General features: G+C 42.1%; 1 protein-coding gene across 1 annotated transcript in view; it reads right to left on the bottom strand.

Annotated features, from left to right (window-relative positions):
• Positions 1-22587, bottom strand: part of RAB4B (RAB4B, member RAS oncogene family) — a 233910-nt gene that overhangs the window by 61826 nt on the left and 149497 nt on the right. The window contains exon 5 of the mRNA XM_085625782.1: positions 14036-14098. Within this exon, the coding sequence (XP_085481908.1) occupies positions 14036-14098 (63 nt within the window). The remainder of the gene's footprint in view (positions 1-14035; positions 14099-22587) is intronic.

Below are 22587 nucleotides of genomic sequence, written 5' to 3'. Positions count from 1 at the left end.
CTATAGAAACAGAAAATAACCAACCCTACTGTTATGCTTAGTGGTGATCTGGTCAAGTAACAGATTGGAGGCCCGAAAATTGAAGGATCTTGTAGTTAGGGCAAGGTCTGCCAAACATGGGAACAATGTACTATTGAAACAAATGACAGGGCTTAAGATGCTCAAGGATCCTAAATCCACAGAGTGAAAAAAAATCTGCCCGTCAACTGTGAAAGCAGCGTTATATGGATAAAAGGTCTGCCTGGCTGGCTTAAAGAGACATTGCAATGTGTCCTTCTATCAATCTGTGCTGCCTATCCAGTCACTTTCTTCCATTTTTTCCATATGAAGCACAATAAAAGCGTTCAGGGGCTCCCCTCTCTAAACGGCTCATTTTAAAGGTTTTATAGAGTGCCTTGAGATGGGAATGTTAAAAAGAGGCACTTTCTCATGTAGGTTGTTCCAGGGTCCAGTATGCAGGTGGAGATATTAAGTGTTCATACATCTCAGTTAAGCTCACGTGAGGGGGGAGGAAACCCACTATCCTATATATAAATCTTCTCAGCATTATATCTACTCCTGAAACAGATCTCTGTTATCATCTATAAATCTTGCTGACAGGTGTGTGCCAGCCTTCACATTCGATTCCTGCTGTGGGGTACCAAAACTTGAGTTCCAAAACCCAGCAGCAGAAGGACAGTCCTCGGAGATTTTACAAGCGTGAACATTAAAAACTCTTCACAGGCTCAGAGTAAGCTCGACTATTTAAAGAGCACAAGTGCTTACAAGCTTATAGTAAATGCAACCTTAAAAAAATAAAAATACTACCTTACACACAGTATTTAATTTCACACCTTATCTCCTCCTGAAAACAATGTGCTTAATAAAAAGTCAGAGTAACAAGCAGAACATTCACGGCCTACTCCTATTGTAGAGCGCTAAAATAGGAAAATGTTACTTACCTTGGAAGCATCCGTTTGTGGCATGCAGTGCCGTAGATGGACAAGCTGTGCATACTCCTGCCATCTAGTTTTGGGCTCGGTGTAGGCAACTTATTGTTCTTCAAAGAAGTCTTCTAGTCTATGGTAAGTTATGGCATGTGCACTGTGTTCATTCTGTCATTGCTTAACATTCACATTCCATTAGCAAGCTTGTCATGCTTACCTGTATGGTCTTCATAACATTAATGCTATTATCCTGTGTCCTATTGGTTAAGCTTTGTTGTTCATATCACATTCCATGGAGTGTTCAGTTAGTTAGATCTTGCTCTGGTGGCTCTTGAATGCTCCAATAAATAGCTACTACTCATTTACACCATTCATGTGTGTGTATACCCTTTACAAATTCCACATATTTTGGTGACCAGTAGAAATAACCCAGTGGGAGCATACAGGCATCTTTGGCTATTCAGTTTGTTCTGGTCAATTCGGACATGGGAAACAGCCAATGGTAGATCGGCAATAGCAGAGAGTCGCGGTTGGAGAAAAGTGCCAGGAAGTGGTTGCGGGAACCAGAACAGCATTATTAACAGCCCAGTAAGTTTTATCTCGAAGCTTTTTATTGAACTTTAAAAGGTAAGCATGGATAAAATCATACATAAAATGGTATACAGAGAACATAGGCATATACAAAATAAACCTAAAGGGTAAGGAGGGGGATGAGAATACAGTCAGGTTTGTGATAATTTTTCATGGTGTGACTGTTACTTGCGGGGTACTACTGTGTAACTCACGTATTGACCAGATGCATTAATAACAATGGTAAAGACATCGGTCATCCTAATGAGAGTATTTTGGTGAAGGTAATATAAATTTGCTGGGGTGATAACAGAAAAACACAATGGCTTTGAAAGCAAAATTATATGCTCGGTAATCTGGTATATAAAGCAAGCAATACAAGTCAAGTACAAGAGTGTGGCAACAACCTGGTGTTGAAAAATCTTTATAGTATATGTGCGTTATACAAGATTTTAGTCCCTAAAAGTGCATTGAGAGTGGTATCTGGTGTGTAGAGACTCAGAAGAGTTGTGATTAACCCAGCACCAAATAGTGATAATTGTGGAAAGAGAGTGAGGTGAGACAAAACAATGGTAGTAGTCTTAGAATTGGTTACGAATGATGATTAGGTAGACCTTGGTAGGGAGAGAGGATTGTTTCTGGGTGTACCTAAGGTGGCGTTCTGGTGGCAAAGTAGTTGTCCAAGGCATCCCAAATGGGTTTAGTGTCTTCCATGGTGAGTTTTGGAGAGAGATATTGTCTGGACCTCTAATGTGGGAAACCCAGTAGATCCAGGAGTTGAAGGAGGCTTTGTGCGTATTTTTCCAGATGGATAGATCTATTTTGGCTGCAGATGTTAGTAGTAAGTCTAACAAGGCACTGTCGAACGAGTTGTCGAGGTTAGTGTCGAGGAATCCTTTAATAAGGAAGGTGAGTTCTTTTTTAGAATGACAATAGAATAGTCCTGATAAAAATGAAAAGACCTTATTCCAAAAATGGGACAGGGAGTTGCAATAAAGAATAAGGTGAGCAAGATCCCCTACCTCTTCCTTACAATTCCAGCAAGTGGGATCATCTAAACATTTTATTGGGCGTAGTCGGGATGGGGTCCAGAATGTTTTGTGTATGAGGCAGAACTTAGTTTGTGAGAGTACAGGGGACATTTTCTGAGATGTAACTGATTTCCACATATTGGACCAGTCTGAGTATGTTATGGGCTTAGAAGAGGGGTTTTTCCCAGAAGGCTGCTATGTTATATATATATATATATATATATATATATACACACTGAAAAAACCATAGGTTTCACACAAGTTATAGTTAGCTGTACATTTCACTCGTAAAAAACCAATGAAATTCCCCCGTTATAGTTAGTGCAGGCAACTATAACTCACGCGACCGCAATCCTCTGCTGATGCTAATACTGTATTTAGACACTTATTTGCCCATGTCTTCTTCCATTAAATTTTAGCTATACATATATTACAAATATTTTTTTTTCATAAAGACACATATGTCATCAGCAGAGGATTGCGGTCGCGTGAGTTATAGTTGCTTGCACTAACTATAACGGGGGAATTTCATTGTTTTTTTACGAGTGAAATGTACAGCTAACTATAACTTGTGTGAAACCTATGGTTTTTTCAGTGAATTTGTAAGTTTTTTTAAATGCTAAGTTACTGTACGCCATTCTTGGCATGCGCGCCCAGTTAACGCAGTTCGTTCCGTGCGGGCACGGTGCGCTTCTCGCACCGTGCGCGCACAGTGAGCATGCGGTGCGCTTCGCGCGCCCACTTTACGCAGTTAGTGCCGTGCACGCACGGTGGTCACGCGGTGCGCTGCGCGCACCGCGTGCCCACGTTATGCGGGATGGGCCATGTACGCACGATGCGCTTCGCGCACCGTGCGCACATGGGGGACATATTATGCGCTTCGTTGTGAAAAGGTATTCATTTGTACTTTTCTTTGTTTTATATGCCATGCACATATGGTGCCCATCGGGCACCATTTGCACACGGGGTGGGGAGAGTGTGGATAATTGTTATTTTTTTTATATTTTTAACCGTACGCGTACGGTAAGCGTAATCGGCGATTTTTCGAAAAAAAATAAAATTGTTTTTTTGGCCTTGGGGGTTGTTTGGGGACACCTATATCGATGCTGGGTGGTTAAGAACTGAATATACTGCCCCTTTAGATGGTTTTTGTCTTTGTTTTTGCTGCCCCCCTCAGAGTGCGAGAGAGAAAATGGCGGCCGCAGCTTCCTGGTTTCGACCGATTCGAATGTTTACTTAGATCGAACAGCCAATCAGAATCGCGCTCGCGCACGTCACCGTACGCGTACGGTAAGCGCACCGTAAGCGCACCGTAAGCTGGCTCAGATATATATATTGATTTAAAGGCTATTTTCTCAGAATCTACTGAACAGATTTACACCAAACCTACAAAAGGCACTTCCTTGACCTGTAGACTACCTCTCTGCCAAATTTCAAGGAACTCTGTTCAGCCGTTCGGGCTGTAGCTGTGTCTAAAGGTCCTATGGAAAAATGCATGGGAAAAACGTGTTTTGGGACCCCCCTTTTATCTCAGCCCCCGCTTGACGAATCCCCCCCGAGACTTTCAGGGTAGGAGCGGAGCGTAGCGCCCCACCTATTTTGAAAATTTCGCGAGGATTCGTCGACCGGCGCCAAAGTTATTCAAAATAGAATGTTGCGGTTTTCCTATGGAAACAGGGTCCTAACTATAACTACCTACTGGCGACCGCCAGTGTAGGTAATCTATCTCCAACAAAGAGTAGCCCTCAGTTCGAAAGAAGCCACCAGCAGAACATCGTTTGTCTTTTTAATGAAGGCACCATGCAAGCAAGCAGCTACAGGAAAAGCGTCAGTCTGTGCAGCTAAACGCGTTTCAGGAATTACATCCTTTCATCAGTGGCAAAGTCTGCTGAATGAGAGAAGTGTTCTGCATCGCACTCTTCATTACTAAGATCCTGCCCCAGTGGGAGTGGCTACTTGCAAAGCCTTCTGGTTCTTATAGTGCAGGCACTGTGTCCTCAAATGAGCCCCTTCACAACAGCAATGATAAGAACATTTATAAAATCCCAAGAGGGGCGATGCATACACCTGAAGGTGCCTCATACTTTTTATAGATGCCGTCACGAACACAATGGTAGCACCGGCCTGGTGCTTGCGCTTCTTCCCTTCATTGCCGGTGCCTCCTTAGCAGTGACATGGGCCCGCTCCCCAGCGGTGGGCTCCTTTGCGCGGTTGGGCTCAACCGCGCATTATATCCATCGAAAGAAGTCACCAGTAGAAAATCGTTCATCTTTTTAATGAAGGCATATATATATATATATATATATATATATATATTATTATTATTTTTTTTCGGCTCAGGATGTTTTAACATCACATTGTCGGTATCAATGGAAGCAGCTGACACTTCGCTTGCAAGCCTGTGATAATGCCACAGACCGTCATCGGAAGCCTTGGAGAAGTTGTCGGTCTAGTTTCCAGATCACAGCCATTTTGGTAGTATTGTGCGTGCTACGTGCTTGGCTTATGCACGTCATGACGACAGGTGCCATTTTGAAAGTACAAAGGGGTATCGGAAGAAAACACAAAATCGACAAAGGGGTTTTAAATAGTGTTCTGTGCACCAATTGAGTAAACAAGGGAACAGCGGTGATGCCCACACCTAAATTGTAAGTGATAAACACTTTATTTGTGCGTACACCACGGTGAGGCGCACACCTTTTCAATACAAAAGATCTGTTTGTACTTTACTCTTTGTGCAGAAACATATATCTAGTGAAGAAAAGAACATTGTTGATGCACACACCTTATTTCTAAGTTTACCAGTGTTAAATGTGTGTTCATCACGGTGATGAACACACCTTACTAACTTGTTTAAAAACTGGTTCAGTATTATATTCACTAAAATACTATTTCAGTATTTTATTCACTAAGTGACTAATTTTAACAAAGTCTATAATTTAACAGTTAAACATGATTATCATGTGTGGAAATCGACATATTAAAACTGCTTTATATTCACCAAACATGAATGGTTTGGAGGAATCATTTAACAAAACATTAGAGCGTGCACTGATGTTAAAAAACATGCAGAGGATTTACTGTGGTCATGTCATTGTACAATCACATTTTCTCCTTTTGTGTTACTTAAAGGAAGGAGGCCTAGACAAGAATTAAATCCCACTTGGTTGTTCTCTAAAGGGAAGTCAAAAATTGGCTGTCCCATAAAGTCAAAATCAGGTTTCCTGGGCACGTGCAGAAAAGACGTTCCAAATTTTCCAAAATATGGGAAATTGTTAAGTGGGAAAACGTTTATCTTATTAAGCAACAACACATGGTGGAGCATTACTAGATTAGCTAAGTTAAACACAGATAATAAAGATTCCGATGTAGGTGATCAACCAGATTTTACTAGTGAATTTATTGAGATGGAAAATAATGATCATCATGAAAATGAAACAATTTCTCCAGTAAGAGTTGTTGCATCGGAAATGGTTAATGGGAAAAGAAAACACTAAGTTGCCAAAGAAAATAGAGGATTTTGTTATGTATCGATTCATTGTATTTTTTTTTTTTGTAGGATTCTGTATGTAATGATTCTTTTCTTTTTATATATAGGAAGGGACATATGTGGTAAGTTATAGCATGGACACTGTGTTCATTCTGTCATTGCTTAACATTCACATTCCATTAGCAAGCTTGTCATGCACACCTGTATAGCCTTCCTAACATTACTGCTATTATCCTGTGTCCTATTGGTTAAGGCTGGTTGTTCATATACCATTCCACATTCCATTGAGTGTTTGTTGTCAGTTGGATATTGCCGTGGTGGCGCTTGGATGCTCCAATAAATAGTTACTACTTATTTGCGCCATTTAAATGTGTGCATACTTTTTCCAAGATACCACATAGTCGCGAGGGATAGTGACTCCACCTATTGCTCGTAATGCCTATGGCCATCAGCTCCATTGTTAGATTGTTTTTCTTGTACAGTTGGTGAGGATGGAAATGGAGATTAGAGTTACAGAAAATGACCATGTGAAGAAAAGAGAAGGAAAAGTATCTGCACCATCCAAATGCTTCAAAAGGAGGAGGATTGGCGCATGTGAATCTATAGTACTACATGCAAAGAACAGATGCTTAAAGGGTTATGTTGTATATATGTGCTTACTTCAGTATGGCTACTTGGGGTCAGTAGTCCCTTCTTTGTGTTTCTATCTTCTCAACCTCTCTTACTACCTATGAGTGTTCTATTTGGTATGTGAATGTTCCAGTCTTGGCAGTTGATGGTCTGGTCAGCTAGCGAAGTGTTTTATGTCTGCTGTGCTATCTTAATAAATCTATCTTGTAACCTGAAGACGTGTCCTGATGCCTACCTAAACAACTTACAACATTTTGGCGACGAGGATGGGATACGAACCCACGCGTGCAATTCGTTGAATTCCAGTATTGACAGGGAGCAGTTCAAAAGCAGGTGTGGCAGATGGAAAAAAAAAAATTAGACTTGAAGTCATAAGAAAAGATGCCACCGTTCAAAAGTATTGAATGTCTGTAAATTTTAAGAGATGAAATGCAAATGGGAAAATTGGAAAGTAGCAAATTCTTATTTCAATATTTACTTTGAGGAAAAAAATATTGCAACTCTTACCCCGCTTCAGGGAAAAGTAAGGACTGAGGAAGTGAGCCTTGGACCACGACCGGGAGAGGACAACGGTAGTCCCAGGACTGGCAAAACCAGAAACCGGGAGAGGACAAAGGATGTCCCAGGACCGGAATGGGACAAAGGAAAAGGAAAAGGGGAAAAAACGAGAGAACTAAGGTTCCAACCTAGCGGGAGACAACGGATGTCCCAGAATCAGCACCGGGATAGGAAAAGAAAAAAAAAAGTGTGTCCTTTGACCAGGAGAGTTCACGACCGGGATTCGTGACGACAAGAGTTCCAGTACCATGATAGAAGATCGTGACAAGGGGGTTCTTTCTACCGGGACAGAACTATCTTCTCAACCTCTCTTACTACCTATGAGTGTTCTATTTGGTATGTGAATGTTCCAGTCTTGGCAGTTGATGGTCTGGTCTGCTGTGCTATCTTAATAAATCTATCTTGTAACCTGAAGACGTGTCCTGATGCCTACCTAAGCAACTTACAACAGGTAACATTTTACGTTTGAGGCATGTGTAGCTGTAGAGTCACATTGTGCACGGACTGTAAACCAGATAACCAGTGGATGTTTCAGAAGATTGGAAAAGTTTACGAAAGACAGCTTGACCAACGCGGGCATGTTGGCGAGCTAAGACATTCACACAGTAATGCTTGGTGAAAGTGTATGGGGTACACTGGGTAGCTGCTCAGCAAATGTCAGCCATTGGAATGTTACCCAAGAAGGCCATAGAGGCCCCTTTCTGCTGGAAGTGGGATCAGAGAAGGATCGGTAAATGTAGTTTAGCTCTGGCATAAAATGTCTGAAAACATTTGACCAACCAACGTGCTATTCCTGCTTTGGGGAGAGCATGGGCAGTTTGTGGCTTGGAAAAGGAGACAAAGAGCTGCTGTGTCTTACAGAAGAGTTTTGTCCTGTCAATTTAATACACAAGGGCTCTTTTCACATCTAGTGTGTGAAAAGTCCTCTCTGCCACGGACTATAGAAGAACAGTGGGACTTTAATAGTTTGATTAAGGTGAATATAAGAGACCACCTTGGGTACAAATGCACAATTTGTCCTAATGACTACTCTATCTGCATCAACTTGAAAGAAGGGTTCTTCTAGTGTACAAGCCTAAAGCTCACTCGCATGTCAAAGGAAGGCAATTGCCACCAAGATAGCTACCTTCAAGGAAAGAAACTGTAGGTATGAGTCAAGTGGTTCAAAAGGAGAGCCAAAAAGTCTGGTGAGGACTATGCTGAGATTCCAGGTGACAGAAGCAGGAGGCATCCTTGGTAGGATGACTCGTAAGTCCCTACAGAAAAGTTTTAATAACTGTAACAGTGATATGTGTTCCTTTTTCTGAAGGTAGGCAGCAACAGCAGCTAACTGAAGTCTAATGGAGGGGGTAAGCAAGGCCTGAATATTTAAAGTGAAGCAGGTAAGAGACAATATCTTGGACTACTGCATGGATATTGTTGATGTGCCTAAGTATACAGTAGTGCACAAATCTTTCATTTGGCTGAATAGCATGCTCTTGCGGAAAGTCTGAGGGTGTCCCATGATGGCAATACACTCTGATGGTATGTTGACATAGCTAAATAAAGATTTAGCTGCTTGGGGTACGGTGTCCCAACGAGCTGTGGCTCTGTGAGAGATAGTCCGGCCTGCTGGGCAGCCTCTCGTGAAGTAACAGAGAGAGCTTAAGGAGGGTGGTGAACCAGGGCTGTCTGGCCCAAGTGGGGGCCACTAGGACGCGAGTGAGGAATGTTTGTCGAAGCTTCCAAATTACCAACAGAAGAAGTGGGAGAGGCGGAAAAGCGTGGGCAAACATCCCTGACCACTTCATCCATAGTGCATTGCCCAAAGACTGTGGGTACATGGAGGCACAGTCTGGGCATTTTTCATTTTCGGCAGTGGTGCAGAAGTCTACTTCATGTAACAGCCAGAGACAAAGTATGTGAGTAGAACTTGTGGGTGGTGCTCCCACTTGTGGATTTGTTGCTACATCCTGCTAAGCAGGTCTTCAAAATCATTGTATGCTCCTGGTAGGTACTCTGCCAGTGGAAACACTCTGTGATGGAGTGTCCATCATCAAATGTTCAGGGCTAACACAGACAACTGTGGAGTGTGAGTGCTGCCCTGCTTCTGTAGGTAGAACATGGTAGTCATGTTGTCTGTGCAAATGAGGACTATCTTGTGCTGGGTGTGGCAGAGGAATGCCTAGAGGGATACTTGGATGGCCAGGATCTTCAAGTAGTTGATATGAAGACCCTGTTGATGGGGTGTCCACATTCCCTGAAAAATCTAACCCTGTAAGTGCGCCCCCACCCTCTGAGGGAAGCGTCTGTTGTGATGGTTACCCGAGGGTAAAAACAGGTTTTCCCTTGGTTCCTGCACAATTGATTAGAGGAAGAAATCAACTTGCGTCTCACCATTCAAACACAAGCTAGAATAGAGATATTACCAAAGCTCACACAATAAACAACAAATATAAAAACAGAAGCAAAAATTATTACAAAATTAAATTATTACAGAGATTTATTTAAAGTTTTTGTTTATAGTTGCAGTTAAAAAGATTGACAATAAAATCATACAGCAAGAATATTGTTATTACTACTTAGAAAATGGATCCAAAACGTCTTATACACTCTATATTCCCTTATCTAGTGAGGAAAACAAATATGTTGATGTTAAGAGAGAAAAAGAAAACAGACAATACACTTCTTGAGATGTAGGTTGATTTCTGCCTCTAATCAATTGTGTAGGTACCAAGGGAAAACCTGTTTTTACTCGTTGATAGTACCCTATTCCCTTGGTGTGGTAAAAGGGGTCCCTCTCACTGAGCATCTGGTTAACCTGCGGTCCAAAGAGGCGCTCCCGAATGGAAGATCAGGTTGAGCAGGTGTGGGCTTCCGGCTTGAAGCGGGAACACGCAGCCAGGCGTGTCAGCGGAAAAAGGATACTTGAATTTATCCTGCGGGGTCAGCAGCTTCGAGGGCACACTGAATATTGGTGTCGGAAATGAACTTGCTTGCCAAAAGTTCTTGTCCCCTCTTTTTGTACTGGTCCATGAGGTGCAGAAGTGTTGTGTCTAAGGTAGGCCCTCATAGAACATACGCTATGTTTTATCATGGACATGTTTTCTTAAATTGCCTTCCCCTTTACACAATAACCTTTTCACAAATGTGCATGCGTGATAATGTTGGATTTGTTTCTCGGAAACTGCTACGCTAACAGGTCCTGCTTCACTTAATATTATCATTATTACTTGAACACAACATACAAGGTCTCGACAAACATTGTGCAAATGTCGTTCTATTTTTCATACATGGGCAACATGGCTATCTGTAGACCAAAACAATGCTGGCTTGCAAAGGACTCGCAAGGATGCTTTTATTTATAAATAAAAAATTATTTTCGGGTTGAGGCAGAGGAGTGCTTTGCTAACATTGGCAAGGTCCCTACACACTGATGCTGCCGCACAGAAGCTTGCAGACTTCTTCTTGCATGGGTGCCCAGCTCGTGACCAATAAGGGGACTTGCACTCTTTCCCAACAGGTGACCAGGACTGCATCATCCAGTACAGGGACTCTTGGCTATACACTCACACACTCGCTCTAGACACTTAAGGTTAGGAACTGTATAGTAAGAGTATGACCAATTCTCTATAGTGTATTCTATACCTGCATATATCCATGGTTTTACCATCATGGTGGAACTTTTTATTCTGTTGACCGTTCTGGTGCTTTTAGTGACTTTCATTTACTTCTGACTATTGATCATTGCAACACATATTTTATACAAGAATCAAGCTGGTTCAATAAATATTGAAAACGCCTCTTTGTGTGAGTGTTAGAGCACAAGTGACTAGCAAAAAGGGTATAGATCTGTTTCCATACTTCCTGGGGGACAAGGGTTGTCATATTCAGTGGTTGTCAGAAATCATTTGCTGCCCTACTAGAGCTGGAAGGCATAGGGTGGCATCATGGGGCTAGCTGGTCTAAAGGGCAACATACTCTGAGGGGGTGCACAGAATCAGTCTGGCACCATACCAACCTTTATGCTATTCACAAACGGGCAGTTCCTACCGTGAGGTGGAAACTACACAACAGAAGAAGCTCCTTAATCTCATTCCAGGGCGCCCTGTAGCACTGGGAAAGCAAATCAACAGAGTTGGCATTGCGCCAATCAGTCACAGACTGCACAACGACATGTTTAACTGCTGTGCCCATCTTCTTACTTTTTCTGTCTAGAGGTAGTGCATCGCCTGTGGCCTGGGTCTTGGCATGCATGTGAATAGAATAGACAACAAAGGAGTCTGGTGGAAGATGTCCCCTAGTGTATACAGTGTCAGAAAGAGACACCTTATATTTCTAATACCCTTGAGGGTGATAACCCTGGCCTTTACAGACTCCTTCAAGATGTTGGGAGCAGGCTTAAGCATTCCCTTAAGCATGGGGAAGTACTGCAGGTAGAGCTGGGAGGAAGAAATAGTCTCCAGCAAGAAATCATCATCCTCCGGTAGCTTATGCATCTTGACTTCCTGGTATATGGCCAGGCTATGGAAGGCCTTATGGTAGGAGGTGGTGGCATCAGCCAGGGAAGGCTTTGTAGGGTTATGGTCAGGATCTGCATCCCCAGGTGGGTCGACGTCATAATCATACCACGGGCTGTACTAAGAATGTAGGTTGAAGGGCATGTCGTAAGGATCGGGGAAAATCCCGGACAGTCTCCTACAAACCCAGAATGTGGTCACTCCTTTGGAGAGTGAAATTAAGACTCAGAAAATAATGGGGATAAAAAGTGGGGAGGTGGAGAAGAAGAAAAAGGAGGAATAGGGAAAAGATGAGCTGAGGTAGATGAGGCAGAGGAGGTGGTTGACTAGTCAGATCGCTGTAAGGTCTTAGGCGTGGGCTCCACTGGTTGGTTGAGGGCCTCTTCAAAGGTCAGATTACTTTTGGGAAGAATAGAGCCTTTAGCCTTTGCAGGAAGAGGAAGCTAAGCGAGGATCTGACCAGTCTGTGAGTGAAGGACAATCCACTGCTGCCAGGTTTCAAGCTCATCCTGAGGCGTTGGAAGGGCTGATCTTGATGTTTGGAGGAAGAGGAGGATGGCACCTTGGCATTTCAGCACCAAAGATGGTCTTTGGGCTGGTGGATCTGGATTCCAAAGATGGCCTTGAGGGGTACTTCTCAGGAGGCACTGAAAGGGCTGTCGATGGCTTTCTGCCAGTGGTGGACCAGAAACCCACTGATGGCCTTCTGGGCTTGAAACTCTAATCCCTCGAGGGTGATGCTTGGCCTCTATTCGGTGCTGGGGATATAGAGTGGGGTGGGTGGTTGTATTCACAGCTGCCTTTTTCGGTGGATGCCGCTGGGGAAGCGGCAGCTCATCGACTTAGGAGCAGGAATTCTCTTCTAGCGAGAAGATCAGGTCCTCTGCAGGGGGAAGTCCCCGGCTGAGGGTCCACTTTAACGACCTGGTCACGGAAGAGATCCGGAGTGTCATTGCTCTGTTGATGTGCCATGCAGACCGATGCGAGTCATCAAGCTAGACCGTAGCACAAGGTTTTCTTATTACAGAAGGCGAGGGAGCAGCACAGGAGGCCTTGAAAAGCTTTTGAGATAGACAGAGGTTACACAACTGATGGAGGTCTGTCAACGGATACTTGGCGCAACACTTCAGGTAGTTCCGGAATGGAGTTCTTTCTATCACAGATGGAACAGTCTCAGGAGTCAAATTGTAGAGAAGGCACATTACAGGGTGCAGAAAAGTCGAGGTCATGGAACCACATGAGGTTACGCAACGTTTCGAGACAAAGAAGATGAGACAATTGTTTACACTTATGAGTCTACAGGATCTGAACGAGTCTAGCAACATCATGAGCTCGGCCCATCAACGCAGAGCTTGGTAAGAACACGTCAATGCGATGGTGGAAAATAAAAAATCTAACAATGGAGCCAATGTCCATGTGCATAACCAGCAATAGGTGGAGTCACTGTACAAGTGGCACACATCCAAGCCCAACACTACATGGCAGGAGTATGCACAGCATGTGTATTTACAGCTACATATGCCATAAAGTGTTTCTCAGGCTGCAGAAAACCCAAGATAAACCTGCTCTTTTGCCATTGGCAAGTTTAGATTCCTCCCTCCCACTCGTCGTAAACACTCTTTGGATTCAAGCTTGACCGAAATAAAATACCTGTACGTGTCCCCTAAATCAATTAAATCCAACAACTCCTCTTTATCACACATCACCAATGCCTGCCTATGGGTCCCAAAAAACTATCTGAGTAACCATCAATCATATACCAATGTCATCAAATAATATTGTCTTTAGATAAGGCTCTTTACTTTTCCTCTTTTTGCCATTCATAACCCATTGTGGCCAGAATTTGCATTACTTCAGATCCATTTTTTTTTAACAAAAAACACTTTACCCAAATTCAGAATTAACATTTCCTTGCGGTTTCATGTAACAAGCGTGATTTGTGTTTCACAAGATCCCCTGCAAGAATGCTTTGCCTGCATGCACAGAAACTTTCTTAATCACTTTTAAGAAGGTTTACAGCAAGAGGATCACACATGCTGACCGTGAGGAAAGCAAGTCTGGTGTAAAATTCTTCATAAAGAAAATGGCTGCCACGTTCGAATGTGAAGAAACGTATTTATTTTCATGGCAAGTATGAAAAATGCAGCCGCAATGCTTCATAACCTTTGCACAGAGCTCGTTTTGTAAAATCTCTATGCCCTTAAATGGTGCTTTGGGAAGCGCCACACCGAGCTAGTAAAATACACCCCCCCCCCCCCCCCCCCCCAAAGTTTAATAGTACTCTGTCACAAGGCCCTCGCCACCATACAAGGTAAAGCAATAGTGACCCACCTGGTTATGTCGTAAACGAGGAGTGCTCCAGCAGCACCACGGTAATAGCTCCGGGTGACTGACCTAGTTAAAAAATTATATATATTAGTGCAGCTAGGAACAATGCAAAGATGTTGCCAAAAAGCACAGCTAAATCTAAAATTTCAAATTTTTCCTCTCATGCTTTCAGATGAAACACTACATTTGTTGGGCTATCTAAAATGTGGGTTCTTTTTTGAGACTCTGTTCTTGTGAAATGTGTGCACAGTTATCGATGTTGAAAAAACACAAATTATATACCAAGGTTATAGATACATGGAGTAAGTCTTCAGGGCTTAATGCGCCCTAATAAAATACACCTAGAAAAATACTAGCTTAGATTTAAAAATTGATAAAATGGAACAAGCCTCTTGGACATAATGTAAACCCTTGCTTGTGTTGGTCAACTGGCACAGAACGGGAGCTGCACAGAATAGGAGCAAACAAAACTCACAAGGTGCTCTATCAGACACTTTAACCCTGAAGAGCTTTAAGCAGGCTCTTGTGGACATTACAGCTCCAAAGTTAGTTTCAACTGTACTCTGCAACAGAGGTCAGAGACAAAGATCAGAAACCTTCACAGAGCACCTTGAACAGTGATCGACCTTCAGCAGGAGAATCTCATCACTCCCACAAATGTATTAGTGTAACCTCAAATAAACCCAGGCTCATAATCAGGCATGGTATGACGACATCACCAGGAATCAAGAAACCTCTGGAATCCAGTCGAGCGTTAATGTCAGATCATGCCCATATGAACACCTCTTGTCATTTGCTTTGGCAATTTTTATTTCCAAGGTATATCTGGTTCTTAAATAACCAAAGCAATTTTAAATGCCACGGGCGTATTCTACTGAGTGTTTGAAACCATGGATCATATTCTGAAATAGTTAATATTGCAAATGCCCTAGCAGTTTAAGTACAAATTTGGCTTTGCATTATATCCCTGCCAGCACCTGTGCTCAGCTTTCTCAAATCTAATTCCTCATCGCATCTTTAAATCACCATAAATGATGTCAATCCGTGACTGTAATGTTTGCAAAACTGTTGAGTGCTCTCGATCCCAAACCCTGTGCTAAACACTGTTACCTCGGATTTAGAAAAATTCTAATAACCGAACTTTTCAAGTCAGTGGTGGACTAAATTCGTTTTGAGCGGCTTTAGAAAAACGGTCAAGTACTACTACCCATTCAGGACTTTATCACTTGCTTTAACGTCTTAGTCACTTAGACGGTTTCATTATTCATAAATTAACTGTCATTATTGCCAAAATTATCAAAATGGAACAATTCTAAGCCAAACAATTAATACTGTTCTAGTGTGAAGTCCTGACTGTTCATCAATATCTGAGAACAAAGGAAACAAATACAACGGACACAGAATGAATGTATTTGGCTATTTTTACTTTTCAATTCTATGAGATTTATTTTTTATTGAAATCCTACACTTTTAGTCCTCTCCCTTGTTGTGTGTGACAATACTTACATATGCAATTTTCATGTTGCATACAATAAAGGCCTGGTTGTATGCCAACAAGATTATAGTTTGAGCATTAAAAAAGGAGGCAGCGTATGAAACAAGTACAGTGCCTAGATAGCAGGTAGTTTGTGTTGCTAATAATTGTGCGGTTGGATTGCCATGTTATCCATAATTCATTCTAATATAACAGAGAGGGGAAATGTCCTTTCTGTAGTGTATGCACGTTCAAAAACAAGACAGCGGAAAAATGGCTAGACAGGAAAATGACTGTTTTCCTTTTCATAAGAAGAAAGGAAGCATTATTTAAGATTAAAGGTGTAAGGACGGAGGAGTCTAGGATGAGCCGAACCGTCCCTCGCTCCATATAACATCATGCTTCACATAGCGCTTACTACCACTGATTAGGTGTTACGCCAAACAGCAGGCTGCTTCAGAACTCAAGGTTAGTTCAGTATTATGTTCTATTGTTACCTACTGACATTGTTCTTGAATGTCCAAGCAAACCGTTTATGCATTTACTCCAGTTTCTTTACAGTGGATTAAATAGGAGCTATTAATGATCATTAGAGGATGGGGGGAATATATGACAAGCACATGGCTGGTGGCAATATTGAAGATCTACAGGGGGTTAGGTATTGTTATACTGCATACTTTTGTGATATTGTAAATGCGGTGAGGGCAGTTTGCAGAAATACAATAATAGAGGTTAAGACGAACATGAATGACATGATTGAGATGAATAGGTTGTGCTCAGGAAGAAGAGGATTAGAGTGGATAGAAGGGAAGGACAGTGGCACGTGAAAGAAAAAAAAGGATAGGAGACTGTCTGGAAAAAAGAAACTGTTTTTGATGTCCATTCAATTCAATTCAATAAATCTTTATTCGGTCAGATGTACGACCATAAAGGCTCATAAGATAAAACAATTTATATACAACAATGTGTAATAAAAAGTCATAAAAGATGCAATTAAATATCATATAAGAGACAAATCATGCAGCATAACATTGGCAATTTAAATTTATGATGCATACCTTTTTCTCAGACTCAAGGCCTAAATAACAAAATTTAAGACAGCAAAACAAATCGCTGGAGACTCAAGGCGCTGCAAGAAAATCAAGCCCTCATAGTGAGAATTAAAAAAAAATCTCCCTTTAAAAACTGCCCATATAAAATGGGATCTGTAGACTGCATCCAGTGGGCAAAATAATATAAAGTGTTTAGTAGTTTGACTGGAGGTCCCGTCACAGGGGCAGGGCAGCAAGGAAGCCAACCAAGATCCTGTGACCAGAAAAACCCCTAGATAATGAATCATATTAGTGTGAAACCATGAAAGGTAAAATCTATGTAGAAGAGTTTTGATCCACGAAAGATAGGGCTCCATGCCATTGCACGTTGAAAGAGCTATGTAATGTTGAACTGATCGAGCAATAGCTTTTTCCAATCTTAACTTTTCTTTACGTTCTAAAATCTTCAACTGGATCTGCTTCTTGGAAGAAGTGCTGTTATCTGTATTTGCCCACAGGTCTACCAACCAGAGATCTTGCAAGGATGATTTAATATACCTTAGTCACGCTATGGCCTGCGCATTACTTTGTTTCAGACAACCTTCAACATTATCATGCGTGAATTTCAAATCCTGAGACCACCATATTTTAACCCACAGCATAATAGGAGCTAGCCTCAACACCCTCCCCTCCCCACGTTTTTGATGTCATATTTTATGGATGCAATTTGGAGATTCAAAACTGTGGAAACAACTTTATGTGCATGTGATATATTATACATTTTAATAGGCATTAGAATCAGGCAAACAGTCCATATGCTGCTAGGCTACTGTTAGACCACCGCTCCAGTGTGGTCAGCTGATGGGTCCAAGGCCTGAAGCGAAAAGTAATAGCTGGACACAAATAAGGAAATAACTCACTATCACAGCAGTGTAAGTCAACAAATGGGTAACAAATACACTCCCAACAATGAAACAGCAAGCCAAACATGTACACCTAAGTGCACTTGTGACGCAAGTCCCCACAAAATAATCCCCCACAAAAGAGTACAAAGTTCGGAGTCTTTAAGCTCAAGCGGTGTGCATCTCAACTGCTCCCGCTGTTTTCAAGGAGCAGTCACCAAGACTAATGTCAGTTTTCACACAAACGTGAAGTGCACCACTGAAACCAAAAAAAATTATGTCCATCCACTGTTGGAATCACAAAGGTTTTTTCTTTATTCTTCTTATTCAACATAAAACAGCCGACGAGGTTTGTCCAACTGGTGTGGACTTCATCAGGGCTTAATGTACAAGTATACATTTCTAAGGTAGTAGGTTCGTATAGACAGATAGAAGAAAGTAAGGAACTATATTGGTCCTGCGTAGTAACTGTTCCCTCCTGGATTAAGCCCTGATGAAGTCCACACCAGTTGGACGAAATGCGTCGGCTGTTTGGCTGTTTTATTTTGAATAAGAAGAATAAAGAAAAAACCTTTGTGATATCAACAGTGGATGGACAATTATTTTTGGTATTGGTGGGGCACTCCACATTTGTGTGAAAAATGGGTAACAAATGCTAGCATTGAAAAGGCTGAAGCGGGTGTCGGCTCACACAATTAATTATAAAAGCAAAGTGTGATTAATTTGGATGCGTTTGGTTTGGTACAAGACGGAGGGAGAGGACAGATTCCTCAAGAGTACTGCCTGCACTTTTGCAGTTGGAAGCTGGTGATTCAGACACTAAGGTGTGGCAAATGAGGATTGGCTCCTTTCAGAAATTCAATGAAGGCTTTGGTAGCAAGGGCTCATGGAATGGACACAGCTGTAGATAGGGTGTCTGCTGGTACCGTTAGATTTAGCCGCATTTTTTAGCTGTATTTAAGTTTAGAAGCACTGTGTTATATTGTGGTTGGGGAACCTGGGGCCTTTTATTTTAAAACAATACAAAGATTTTGCCATTTCACAAGTGAGGTGTACGAGTTAAGTGCCCCGCTTGCCTGACCTTAAAGAAGCAGCCATTGCTTGGACGTGTGCACCGCTAGGTTAGCGGGATAGCTTTTCAGACCCATGGCCCCAATTTGCCATACGTGATATATTTTGTGAACTGTTGCCTTTGGCAAAATTGAATGTATTGTATTTTTATCTATATTTGGCTAACATGCACAATACAGTTTTCGGTACAAATGAGAACTAGCTATTAATAATTGAGAAATTAAGTCCAATCATTAGCAGTTCTTTATTAAAAAAACAGGAGCGAGTTAATAATGTTATTTTGACATACAAAGTGTTTCAAGATGGATGAAACAATTTCATCTACTTTCTGCTGATCCGAACCATTTTTCTTTGTTTACACCCACTTCTGTCTGTCTTGAAAGGGTATAGGAAACACAGATAGCCCACTGTGTTCATCTACATTCCATTTTATTTGTGATGACAATGCATTCTTTATTTGAACATTCTTGTAGGTAAACATTCTGTGCTCTGTGGTGTGTTTCTTTGCAAGTGTATACTTTAAGTGTAATTCCATGCTCTGCGTGCCGACCGGTAAAGTGGTCGGTTAGCAGGAGAGAGTTGGAGGCATTGCGGAGCAGGAAGGACGCTGGAGGAGGGGCTCCACATTTATCTTCAATAAATGTACTACTTACATTTTCCTGCTGTGCTGCTTCTTCAACAAACCTTGCTTCAACACCCACACGTGACCAAGGCGTGTGTTACGCCAAAACGCGTTGGGTTTGTTTCACATAATTGCACTCGAATAAAATACTGCTTTACAAGTAACGACTTGGTAGATTTACGGCACTGGAGTGCGCGTCTCACCACAGAGTGGTGAGAGTGGAGATAAGGCTCAAGGTAGAAAACAGGTACCAATTGTTGACGGGGCTGAAATACAGAGTTCCGCCTCAAAGAACAATGAAGTATGTGTGAAGGCACTACATGACTTAGCATATTATGTAAAATTGGTAAAAACATGCTGTTTGACAGACAGATAAAACTTAGATTGACTGATAGGACAGGTAAGTGTTATGAAATATAGTTGGGGCTTATTTAACAATTGCCTAATTTGTATAATTATTTCTTAGATACTTAGAATATTTACAGTCATTCCAATATCTTAAACTTGTACACAAACAGTATGCAAACAATAATCATGTACTGAGAAACAGCAGACTGATTTGGGGTTCCGGGGTAGGGACTTCGTTTACAACCTGCAGTTGAGCTATTCTGTAACAAGATTGGCTGACTATGAACACTCCAGCCTATCACAGCAAAACTGCAGGAAAACAAAATGACAGACAACTGCTGGTTCTCATTTTCTCTGAACAGGACACAGCTTTAGGGCGGAACTTCTGGATGTGACCCCAATAATTTAGGGGAAACACATTTTAGCTAATATATTTGTTGTTTTTTTGTTTTTATAACATTACAATTGTGTTTGTATATTGATTCACACCTTCTTATCGGGTGCTGATGTTCACTATCATAAAGGTAGCATTCTACAACATTTCATTTTCAGAGGGGCCCATAAAGAAACTGTTTTGGTGTTACGTACGAGTGACCAGAGTAGTGTTTTCTGTCTTGGGTCGCAACACTTAAAAAAGTGGTGGTGGGAAAAGAGTGAGAGATAGAGAACGGGCAGTTTACAGTAGCTGGATGCTACGAGTTATTCTGCAGGTTTGATTAAGCAGCACTGTGAGCGGGCCCTTAGACTTACCAAGGGCCACTTGAAATTCTCTGGCTCTTGCTACTTCACTTGCTATGACCCAAGGACATCTATTTCTCTTCTGAAAAAACAGCCAATAAGGAGCCAATAACCTAAAATACAAACATTTCCCCAGGAACGAACCTGAAAACAACTTGGGGAAACTCTGAAGGTCAATACAGGATCTGCTGCTTTGCAATACAATGTCACTTGAAATACTTGAGAGACAAGGTATGTCGCAAAGGGATTTTAAACACTTATTGGTTTTCCCCATGCACTTTGTGCAAATATAATCTACAGAAAGTTTCCACTGCAAGCAGGATATTGCAGGGAATTGATTCACCTCCTGGTAAAGCAAATATTTCAGGTGACATACTAAAACAGATGGAAGGTTGGTCAATTTAGGCATGGAGTCGTGTAGATGAGGACAACAAAGGTCAAAAGCAAGATGTTTTAAAGAGGAATTCCCACAGCCCATAAATATAACCCCGAAAATCTAATGGAGGACCTCCCCGGTTTAGATTAATGAGTAGAACACAAATCCACATACAGCTTTTACATGTGCCTTCACCTGTAGTCAGACTCTGGCCAAACCAGGTCAAGGAGTTTTTTAGCAAGCAGACACGCAAATCAACAGCTTAGATTCAAGACAACCCCTTATGCTATATAAAGATGCTCGTGCACATTCAGGGCACCTTAAGGAAGACCTGCTGTGGATTTAATAGCTTTCATAGAGATTGTAGATTGTTCCCTATAAATGCAAACACAGCATTGCCTACAGAGTTCCGACGTGACATGCACTACAGCCAAGAGAAGGGAATACTAAGCTTATGATATGGATGGACTCTGATGTGAAGAAAGATCAAGAGTGAACGAGGAGGGAGATTTGTTGTGAAATGTTCAACTGTCCTGGTGGAAATGTTCCACAAAGCTAAAAGAAAATGATTTAAAACGTTTTAGTTATGCGGGCAAAATGGTGAAGCACTAATCTTTTAAACTGCACACAGAATTTGTTATTTACTTAACTGCTTTTTCCACAGAGAGAAACTTGCACAACACCTTTACTCGATCACCATCACAGCGCTTGCAAGTTCCGCGGGGGTAGAATCGCTCTTACAATGGTGCAAAACAGTGCATAGGCCAACTCTCGTTTATGGCTAAAAACAAATTCATCTCATGGTGCTTAGGTTTCCAGTTTTGGCATTAAATGAGCACATTCGGTTTTATGAACACTATCTGTTTCTTTTTTTTTACATTTGTCATAACATGCTTTAGTCTTCTAGGTGGATACAACTGAAATTAAATGAATCTTCCAAGAAACGGACTAGTCAACAGGAAGCTGCTTCTTCATTCATCAGAAATCCCTCACACCACATATCCTTCGATAGACATAAAAAATAGGCGCTCCTATGGAATGTATGGATGGCAAAGCTCCTACTGCCATCTTAGGATACGCATTGATCCAATTTTGCAATGGCTGATTTGCAATTTTGCAGTGGTGGTTTGAAGGGATGCTGTGAGCAGTGCTGGCATCGCACAACACCAGCACAGTGCATGCATGGCCGAAGCTTGGGGCTGCTCTGTCCCTTCTCCGCTACCACTCGGTGGTTTCCCGTTCAGCCCAGTGTCTTGCCGCTCTAGCAGCCTGTAACCGGTCCATCCTATCCCTCTGCCATGCCTGACCATCTCCACTAGTGGCATTACCAGAATACCACCTTGGCACGGATTCGTCTCCCAAGTAATGGTTCCCCTTTACACCCAAGACCTGCACTCAGGGTGTATGTGACTCAGGACAAACAATGTGAATGCTGCAACAATTGCACCAGGTCTCACTACGAAAAACAAGGCACTATTTCAGTACAAATAAGAAGTATCCCCTGAACCAAGTGCTCTCGCTCTGCTTCAGTCTCCAGCACTATATCCCTCAATGCCACCCTCAGCCTATCTTGTTTTGTACAACTTCATTACCCCCATCCTTGCTGTGACCATGACCCCCGCATGCCTGCCCACTATGTCGGTCTCCTGGTTATCATCACTTCTCCAGCCATTTGTTTCATTTTTCCCTTGCCACGTGACAACGTCCCATTCGGGATCTCTGCTTCCCTGGTGCTTTAGCTGGGGCATTCACCCAGCAAAGTCTATGTGAAGCCACCCACTGCTAGAGACATACATGAAAACACTGAAGTGTGGGGAGCTTGTTACAGTGTCTTTGGAGACAGGGGTGTAGACCACAAGGCCCAGTGGAAAGTGGCTGAGATTGTTGTACAGTACAGGAAGTAAAATGGATGCTCAGCCGATTCAACTGTGGCACTCAATGCAGTGTGCATCAACAAAAACCATCACACACACACATAACCAACCCAGAAGGC

Source organism: Triturus cristatus, chromosome 9 (genome assembly GCF_964204655.1).
Source record: "Triturus cristatus chromosome 9, aTriCri1.1, whole genome shotgun sequence".
Taxonomy (NCBI): Eukaryota; Metazoa; Chordata; class Amphibia; order Caudata; family Salamandridae; genus Triturus; species Triturus cristatus.
The sequence above is the reverse complement of the archived record's forward strand: the minus strand, read 5'-3'. Positions and strand labels throughout refer to the sequence as shown.